Raw genomic sequence first — 10,546 nt, 5'->3', positions numbered from 1 at the left:
TGATTTTTTGTTGAATATATTTTTTGGAAATATATTATACTTATATCCTTTTGTATTTCATTTGAGACGTCTCTGCGTTACCTGCGATTGGAGAAATGTATTAGGTTCTTATCCCAAATTTAAATTAATATACAGATTGTATTTTGACAGATATTTTAAATAAATAAAAATAACAATATGTATTTCATTACGTACGGATGACTTACCTGTAGAGGTCACAACAGGTACACAATACTAACTCCTCTGTCTTAACTTAAAATTGCAACTCCAATAGAGATAAACATTCTGACTTTATATCCGTAGAGCTGATATCGCAAGCAACAAAAACACAACATAAAATAAAGAGAAATAAAATTTAATCATATCTTGTGGTTGAGTGGACCTTGTAGTATGGATTATGATTGATAACCATGTTGCAATTATCGGAGACAATATGAGGGTGGTGTTCATGTAGTGCTTCGTTTGAAACGTTGTTGATCTGGTTGGTCCATCTCATATTCACCGCACGTTTCGACAGCATTCTGGACCAACGCTTACGGTCACAGCATTTGCATGCAGAAGAATGTGAAGATTTCGTATCGGACTTTAACTTACTCAGTTTATTCTTGGTATACAATTTTATACCACAATTATTTGTGGTATAGACTTTGATATTGGTCTTCTCTATGCTAGCAGCAGCGTAATTCTATTAACCCCGGATGTCCAAACAATTTTCATACTATATATGCAAGTAACTCTAGTTAATACGGTGAAGTAAAATACTGTAAGGATATATAATCTGCTGAAAAGCTTGACCATTAAGAAAAATTATGAATGAGGTCGCAAAATTTTTGCCGCCCACAAAACCCTATAGCGCTACTAGTCATTTATTATCCCTGTCAAATTTACCGAAAGTATTAAATTTGGGCAGTGTGGCTTCAGCGTGTGACTCTCATCCCTGAGCTCGTAGGTTTGAGTCCCGGCTATAGACCAATGGACTTTCTGTATAGACAGAATGCGTATATAGATACGCATTTGATATTCGGTTAAGGAAAACATACAACAACAACACAACAGCACAGGAGGCTCATCACCTACTTGGCTATTAGATTAACAAATCATCGTGAAGCATATACCGAAATCTGATCTAAGATCTAAAAAAATTGTAGCACCGCTGGCATAGTTTGAATTTATTAAACTTGAAATAATAAATTCAGTACAACACATGCTGAATATAACAAGACTTTATCTAAATTCTACTTATCGTAAGTAGTATTTTCCGCATAGAGCTAAATTCGCACTACGTTTTGGGATGGTCACGTTCGTTGTATTCGTCACGTATAAAAATACAAGCATAAATTAGGCAGAATTTAGTTTGTTTTTGCGAAGTAGACGTTTTTAGTGATTTTTTCGGTATTCTGATTTATTATGAGACATTACATATACAAGAGGTAACATAGATTTTCCATACACCCTGTAATTTATGTGTGTGAAGAGTTATATATTATGTATGTTTCTAATATTTTTTTCTTGTTAGTTAGGTTAGCTCTACTAGATAGACAAAGAAAGCTTCACATCGTATGAAAAAACTTAGTTTAGCACGCAACCAACAAAGGCGACGGAGCGGTCTTGACATAATGACTAGTGGTGAAGGAAAATATCGTGGGAAAACCGTGTATGCATTACCTAATAAGTCGATATTTTTAAAAATAAAAAGAAACTTTACTAGCGTATAATAGTTTGATTATTTTCCAACATCAGTTTTCCTATTACCTCGTATGAACAACAATGTATGCTTGTAATTTATAAGGCATGAGGTTCCAAGGTCTATTGTTACAAGATTCTGTTCAATACTAAATTATACCACGGTTTAATAACCCAATATTATAATTTATACACTATAAATTTAATAGAACATTATTTATACTAAGCCATAAATGATTAATCGTTTAATATATTTTATATGTGTATTAAAAGTATGCGGACATTAAGAGAAAAAAATCAACGTCTCTAGATGAGAAACATAGTTGACTTATATGGTCTGAATGGGAAAATTAAATACTCATTAAAAATTACATTGCTTAGTAATCAACAACAACAACGATGATATCATTATCCGGTATAAGAATAAAAGCCAAATGCGATAGGATTTCAATGACTGTAAAATGTTGCTATTGTAAAAAAATATATTATCATTGTTTATTTGCAATTAATTAATTAATTAGGTACGGTCACAAATAATTTTTTTACGTAACATTGGCAATTTAAATAGATAATTTCTTCAAAATTTAAATAAATTTCTTCTTTTTGACTTCTTCACCGATTTCTGCGCATTGCGCTCACTCAAGTTCCCGCTATGGAGCGGTTTAAGATTTTCTATAGACTAAGAGAGATATATAAACTAGTAAGAAATGGTTCTTTAAAAAAAATCTAAAAGTTATTCTTCGTAATTTGTAACCGCATATCTTCAATGTTATTTATCTGTAAGTGAAAAAAAAAACAGTTAAAAAAGAATTATGACATTCGTATGCAACGCAACCTTTAACCAATGCAATAAAAACAAAATCCCACGGTACAAAGCGTTTAAGTCTATTTTGTTAATTTTTTTGTACAATTTATAAGCGATTAGCTTAAATAATTTTACGTTTATAAGCCTTTAAAACCTAAAAAATATCGCAGTATCTAAGTATTTTTATTTAACTATTTAAACATATATATTGCATCATCAGCTTAAAATAACATTTTGATCGAATATTCTAAAATTCAAATAAGATATCAATCATTTTTATAAAATTGTCTTTTTTAAGTTGAAAGAGCTTAAAGAGACAAGAGTCTCCGGATACTGCGGACCAAAGGTTTGTTTTGTGTTATATTTTTAAATTATCGTTACAGAAATAATTCGTCGATAATATATAATAAACTTAAAAAATTATCATATTTTAATCTTTATATTTACTCTTTCTTCATTAGTATATCACTATAAGTTGTCTTTATTAACATTAAGATTTCATTGTTTTTTTTGTATAAAAAAATATTCTGCGCGTTGAGCCATGAAAAATTGTAAATAAATAAAACTAAATATATTGATAATAAATAAAATAAACTAACTTGGACGAAGGACACCAGTAAGATGTTTACTATCTTGTGCCGTGTAATCTGCGAACTTGTTTATGTCATACGTCGCTGAGGCATTCTGCGCATTGGCCTTGTTTATTTGTTCCAACCTCCTCTTAAATGCCTCATAATGGACAGCCCTGTCCTCGTCATCTGTGTACACTTTATCGTGGTCCTTTATAAACTTTTCGAAGAGTGCCGGAGCATCTTCCAAGTTGTAATGTGGTTTAGGGGCCGCTCCACTCGCCATCGTTGACTCGACTAGCACTATTGACGCAAATGTTTAGACTGAGTAGTGACCGTAAAAAACTATACAATGTTGGCAGCTAATAATTACGGTAGGTTATACTGTAAAGCAGTAGGTTTTCAAGTTTTATTGTCTCCGATTTGTGTAATCTCAAATTTTACCTATGCATAAAAGTTGATTCGAATTAAAATGACTGTAATTCTACCGTAATAACGGACGTGCTGTGGAGTCTATTGTCTATATGTGTCACTCGTTCTACTTATTTGCATCTGGTTTTATGGAAGTTGCGATAAGCGTCATTCATTGACACAGCTGACCATAATATTGTGATATATGAATCACTGCTGATAAACCACAGTATTTTACCAAATTTTTCAATGTTTTAATTTTCGCAATATAAATACAATACAATTAAAAGAATACAAGTCAGTTGATTCTTTTTTTTTAAGTGGTTCGAAAACAATTCGGTTCAAACATACATTATTACCCAAAGAACTACGTTCATTTATTGAGAAAATTTAAATTTAAGGTAGGTTAGTAGTGTACATCATGTTATCAAATTATTAGGAAATAAATTATATAAAATATAAATTGTCTGCAAATATTAATATGTAACTTCGTGTAAAGTAACGAAATAAAAATAAGAATATGTACAATATTTTTTACAAAAGTGCAGTATCTAAACGATCTAGATATTACAACGGGCATTGTGTGTTAAGTAATGTCTAGAAAATACCCACTACTACATTAATCAGGATTATCCGATTGAACAATATCATTTTCAAACATTAAAACTGTTTATTTTAAAATTTTCAGAGGACGGAAAAAATGGCAAAATTTACACCTGAGAATCAGAGTACGATTTCTGTCGTATTTTTTTTTAAACCTGCCCAAAATCACGACAAATTTTAAATTAAAAAGCAACATCTAAATATTCCATAAAATTTCATGTTTTAAATTCAGGTTTTAATATTTCTTAAGCATGTTTTTCGAATACCATTCTCGTTTCAGAAGCTAATTTTTATACCGCTAACAGAGTGAATATAAACACAGGCGTCCGCTTAAGTTAAACACGAGTGCTAACGAGACGAACAGGTTTTTTCCTCGTTTTCTACACTAGAAACCTTGATTAAGTAAAAACATAGCTTATAGCGGAAAACCAACAATTGTTGTACTATGAACAAGTAACTAAATTGTGTAAATTTTAATGAAGATGAGATAGAAATAGATAACAGCACTTTACGAACAGCTTTGGTCACTTAAGTTTATTATTACGATGTGACAGTTCCCTATAGAAGACTTATAGTTTAGAACATGCAGAGGCCGTTTCGAGACTTATTACTCAATACGACACAAATCTAATAATCACAATTTAGTCTTAAATAATTCTTAGACTTCTAGACGATGGCAGCACAGTTCTCGAAACATTGTTTGACGTACTATGGAGCATAAGGATGATACACAAATAAATCATTCACTATAATTTCACGATAACATACAAAAAGTATATTAAAGAAAATACTTTTAATTTATTTGTGGTAAAATATTAATTGCAAAAAATATTTCCTGCCACTGCAATAGCCTACGTCAAAATCACAAGCAATGCTGAAATTGGACTGCAATGCTGCAATATCCATGAAGAGCAACGCTTCAGTCGCTCTGAAAAATTCTCACCTATTGATGGAAATTATTACAGAAATTTTTAATTTTTTACCGTGTTTGATAAAAAGTACCTATTATATTTTCAATTGTATACATATTATTATTATTATTATATAATTGTATTATAATATTAAGTAATGTAACTAATTATAACCTGAGTAATAAGTTAGTTTAGACAAACAAATAATTGTAAATATAACGACCCTTTAAATTAGGCTTAAACCAGCCTATACCTTAATACCTAGATGAAATAAATTCGTCAAATTAAATATTTTAAAAAATCAAATATGTTCCTTTACAAACTAAAAAAAGTCATTTAACTAAGTTGCATTCAATAAGGTTTCCTTATTAATAAACAAGTTGCTTTGATGACGCGTATACATAATTGTGCAATTTATATATTTATATTTTTTATCTCGTAATGCATTACAATAATGATAGTCATTATTATAACATATACTATGATTAAATATCAAAGAATTTATTTAAAGGGGTGAGTAACTAATATTGAGTAATTTCAGCGGAGTTTTATGATACATGGCCTTTTCGAGAAAGTCAAAAAATAATACGGCTTGATTTCGCTGAATAATGAAAAAGAATCCGTTGCTTAGTAAATTTTAAAGGCAAATATTTTCAAACAACAATAAATAACGCATTATAGATTATGTTTTCGTGCAAATTAGGGTAAATTCGCCCGTATTGTAATCCCTATTGGTAACCTCCTACAAGGTGAATTTGCCTATTTTTTTTTACTTTTATAAATTACGCTACCATTACATATTACTCCCATCCTGTAACTATTTACTTTTATATCACGTATATAAAACACAACACAACATTAAACAAAAAAGACTAACTATTTCTTACATCAAGCAGAGTTTTTCAACTTCACACAACGGACAATTAAAATCGTCTGTTAATCTAATCTTTAATTATTTCCATACATTGTGTCATGTGTGCACTATTCGATGGATCATTTATTTATTTAAATCTAAATCGAGTTAAAACTTTATAACATACTTAATTTATTCTCCACAATGGTAAACGTTTCGTGGACTGAAATATGATTATTTTTGCATTCATTCCAGCAGCATCAATTTATTATCGGACTATGATAATTGAATAGTAAATTGTCCGTTGATATTAATAATGTTAGGTAAACAAATCACTATTATTACCAAGAAAAGATTTAATCGAGCTAGTAAAATAGCCATATTCACAATCTAAACTAGTGCTAAGTCGGACGTTAAAACCGCAAACTAAGCATTGCAATGATTCAGCAATGTGTTCTACAATCTTGCTTTTGGCGGCACATCCGACCATTTCTCATATTTGACTCACTATCAGATATTACTCGTATAATTCCTTTTAAATTTATATCCGCTTCAGAGTTTCCCTGAATAATATTGTTGTAGAACATTTGCTTTACAGTGTTATGCAAATTAGAACGAGGATTGTCATTGTCATCTTCACCGTTTGAATAGCATTTAATTTGTTTAGTATTTTCTAAGGCACTTTTCTCATACCAGAAGTTAGTTAAACATGCTATCAGTGATATTTTTTGAGTTAGCCAGATATGAAGATGCTTTTATGAAAGTGTCAATTCTACAGTGTGTTTTATTAGTAAACTTATGCAAAAATTCTAACTGAAATTTTCTGAAACTAGAAAACGCCACTTTTGCCGATCGCGCGCCACTTTTCCAATTGAGTACTTGGAGCTCGCTTAGGGCCTCCTTTTTTCATTTTCTTTCTTTCCGAGGACAACGCTCGTTTTAACACATAATGAATTACATAAATTACTAGAACCAAAAATGCATTTGGCATTTATTATATTATATATTGTGGGATAAGGAAGGTGCTGCTTTCTCCGACCTGAAGGGAGTTTCCTGTCACCTGTTCAACCAGTCTTACCATAAGAGGCCTGAAATCCCCATGGCTATGGTTAAATATGTATATGTATAAGTTTAGCTTTCGGTATAACTTCGGGGTATGACGTCATCGCAGTGATTGCAGCCGTAGCCGTACAATCATATTGTAGTGAGACATACAATATCCGTGGAGTTTTCATACACCTAATACAAAGAAAATCTATATTAGACTTAGAACACAATGACCTTCAGTCATGACACGAAATGTAAGTTTTTGAGATAAATTGTTAGAATTCCAAAACTAAAGCAAATATTTTTAAAATTTTATTTTTATCAACGACTAGCAGTTTATTTACTCCTGCAAAGCTTGTAAAATTTTACTGAAAAGCAAGACGGTGGCATTCATGAGATAGTTAAAGATTTAATAGCATGAAAAAGAAAAAAAAATTAAATTATTTTATGCGAACTAGTTAATAGATCATAAATTGTAATGATGTAGAAAGTTGGCTGTACTATTCCTTATTACACATGTAGGTAAGCTAGTTACGCATTAAAAAATGATTATTATAATATATATGTATACGTATATATTCGGTTCCGTTTTCGGAGAAACCCATACAAATCAATTACTTGTAAATCACAAAAAGTCGTTTACGCGTTGAACGCTGATGCGCTGATCGAAGACCGAGTGGTTTCACTCTTCAGTGACTCCCGTATGCGAAAACGTAAATAAATGGAACTCAACTGAGTTTCTTGGTAGAGCGTGTAGAACATAATATAATTCAGCTCCTGAGTGACGGTTAAAAATGAACGTTTAAGGCACAAAAGATTACAACTAATGAATTTTTCGTAAAATAATTTTACGTAAAATTACTTCATTTAAAGTAGAAACGGTAATTAGAAATGTAGTCAAAGGCTCTTAAAACCTTATTTATCCATACAATTTAAAGGTTAGACAGCTTATAACGAACATTTAGTAATTTGATAGATTCTCTAACGAAATTTAAGTAATTTTACAAAACGGCCCGACGCTGTGCATCATAACCCCTCTTCAGTTATAAATTGATTTCATTATCAGTAATGACACAGCAAGCACTCGTGCCTTTGTGTAGTTATTATACCACTTAAAGAAAAGAGCAGATAGTTAACGCCTCAGTTATCGGAGAACAGGCGCTTAAAAATGCTGAGAACATGCAGATTCGCAATGAAATCTGCATAAATTTGCAGTTTTCTTGTTATTACTTTAAATTTATAAGATGAAAATTTCTGTGTTATTTACTTTTTCTCGTTGTACCTTTAAACATATTAACGTTGTTTTGCGGGTTTTATATGCAAACCTACAGATATTAATTAATAAGGGTACCAAAATAAAATTGTAATTTTATTGGATGGCAGTACAATGGACTTTAAAAAACGACATTACATTATTTATATAAGGATACATCAAAGACAGAAAAAACCAAATGAGAAAAAAAAGTACACAACCAATACACTTCAGATTTCTGTATGTTTTGCTATCATATTTTTTTCTAAGGCTCAATGACGATTACTATATTCACCTGCACCATACGATCGAGTATTGATTGCGCATTTACAAAGGCAACTCTAATGGTGCACAGTCGTGATTCGATCGCACGACTTCTGGGTTGATAGGCGCACGCTCTAGCTACTAGGCCAACTCTGCACTTTAAGTAAGACCATAAAAAGTTGTAATACATCAATCTCTAAAATGACGTAAAAAATTCAATACAAATTGTAATGACGCGGCAATTAGAAAATTTTGTATTACCTACAATTTTTAATGACAACATTGTTCGAGCAAATAGAAAATGTAACATATTTGCGTCTCCTTCATTAATTTGAAGCAAGTACATAACCAGCGTGTTATACCTACCAATCTAAAGCAATTATTGTTTCGCCGGGATACAATGTCCGCTTCAGCCATATATATGCCTTAAAAGCCACGAAGCAACTAACGTTAGTAACTGATTACAACGTAAGGCAATATTTTCTCTTTATCCTTTGCGAATGTAACTATTTATATATGGACTCTAATGCAATAACTGCGTACGACGAAGGTGTGATATATTTTAGTTTTTTTTAATATCATTTTTAAGTTGTAAGTGAAAATATATATTTTTTACAGTATCTTGATTTTGCTGGTATTGTCCGCATGTTATAGGGACGGTGACGCTTTTCATGTTTTTTTATGTACGTCAATTTGTATCATGTGTTTGTCCTAATTTTCTAGTCCAAATAAAATATAAAAAAAGGTTACACTGAGAAGAAATTTCTTCAAACTTATATTCTTGGAAATGCTAGTTTTACGATGTATACAATTCTGTGCAAATTCTTTTTGTGGAGCGCAGTCGTGTATCAGACAATAGATATAATTTCCTCAACACTATCCGCTTTCGTAGCCAACTGGGCAAGTAATTTTGTTTATTTTATTGGTCGGTTTTACAAGACAAGAGAAACGTTTATTCGCTCCGTTGTTTCATTTTAGTGAAACAAGGCTGAAGTTCAAATTATGTAATTCAATTTGTGCAGCGATTTTCTACGTAGTAGGTGTGTATACGTTGTCATATACATAATATGCGTTTGTTATTTTATATGTATTTAAAAGTATAAATGGAGGGATATTTGATGTTCTGTTACATCCCTACATTGTTAGCCATAATGCTAACTCATCTGCATTATCCAAGGAGACTTTTAGAGGATTACGTTCCTAGTCACTTCAATCAGTCTGCATATATCATTCTCAGAAAGCGGTTGTCTAATTTTTGTTACTACTATTTTAATTAAATCCTTTTTTTTAAGGCATTTAAATTCCACGATCTAACAGTACGTTTAAGAGGGGATATTTTTTTTTAAATGTGGCATTGCTATTAAGTTAAAAAATGATGAAGTCTGTCAGGGCATATAATCTGTATTTAAATTTGATAAAATGATTTTAATTTAGAATGGGAAGAGCCTCAAAAACGATAATATTGGTGGTAAATTAGGTATAACCGAAGTATTTTTTTATTCTGAGATTTCCGTCCACGTACTTTAAGACTAATTCCAGCAGTGCAGTAAGTACGTGAGTTTGATCGGGACGAGATGCGGCTGCATTTACGTACATGTCGTTCGAACTATTGAAACTAAACCGTCAAACGACAAGGATTCTAATAGTATTGTCAAAAAACACTAACAAAAGTTAACATAGCTTTTACACATTTAAAGAAAACACTTTTTTACCGGATTCAAGCTATGTATTATTGTCACGGTGACACACGCCTTAAAGCACGCGAAATGTCAGAAAAATATATATATATGTAAAATAATTATAAGTTTATAATAATATATAGCTTCAATACGGTAAAATAGTGTTTCCTTTAAAGGATTCTAATTCCAAAACTATCGTAACCAATCTGATTTTAATTTTTTTTATTAATATATAATAAAAATATTTATAGGAGTATACAATAATAAGTATTATTACTAACTTCCATAGTCAATGAACTGCTTGAAGGTATAGTATTTCCACATTAATCCGCTACGCCACAGGATACCTAATACATCGACTACTAGAAAGTATTAAACGAAAAAAGATACGATACATCTAAATAAATTCCTTAATAAAAAATGTCGTTATTATCTTGCAAAGGTTGATAATTAGAAACACCTAAACATA

General features: G+C 31.0%; 1 protein-coding gene across 1 annotated transcript; it reads right to left on the bottom strand.

Moving 5' to 3' along the window:
• Positions 1-334: 334 nt before the first annotated feature.
• Positions 335-3,399, bottom strand: LOC123708953 (papain-like). Its single transcript, XM_045659993.1, has 2 exons — positions 3,088-3,399; positions 335-2,460 (listed from the first exon to the last, which is right to left on the bottom strand). Exons 1-2 carry the CDS (start codon positions 3,341-3,343, stop codon positions 2,453-2,455), a joined length of 264 nt encoding a protein of 87 aa, XP_045515949.1. The 5' UTR covers positions 3,344-3,399; the 3' UTR covers positions 335-2,452.
• Positions 3,400-10,546: the final 7,147 nt, after the last annotated feature.

Source organism: Pieris brassicae, chromosome 4, assembly GCF_905147105.1.
Source record: "Pieris brassicae chromosome 4, ilPieBrab1.1, whole genome shotgun sequence".
NCBI classification, from domain to species: Eukaryota; Metazoa; Arthropoda; class Insecta; order Lepidoptera; family Pieridae; genus Pieris; species Pieris brassicae.
This window is presented reverse-complemented; position numbering and strand designations above follow the sequence as displayed.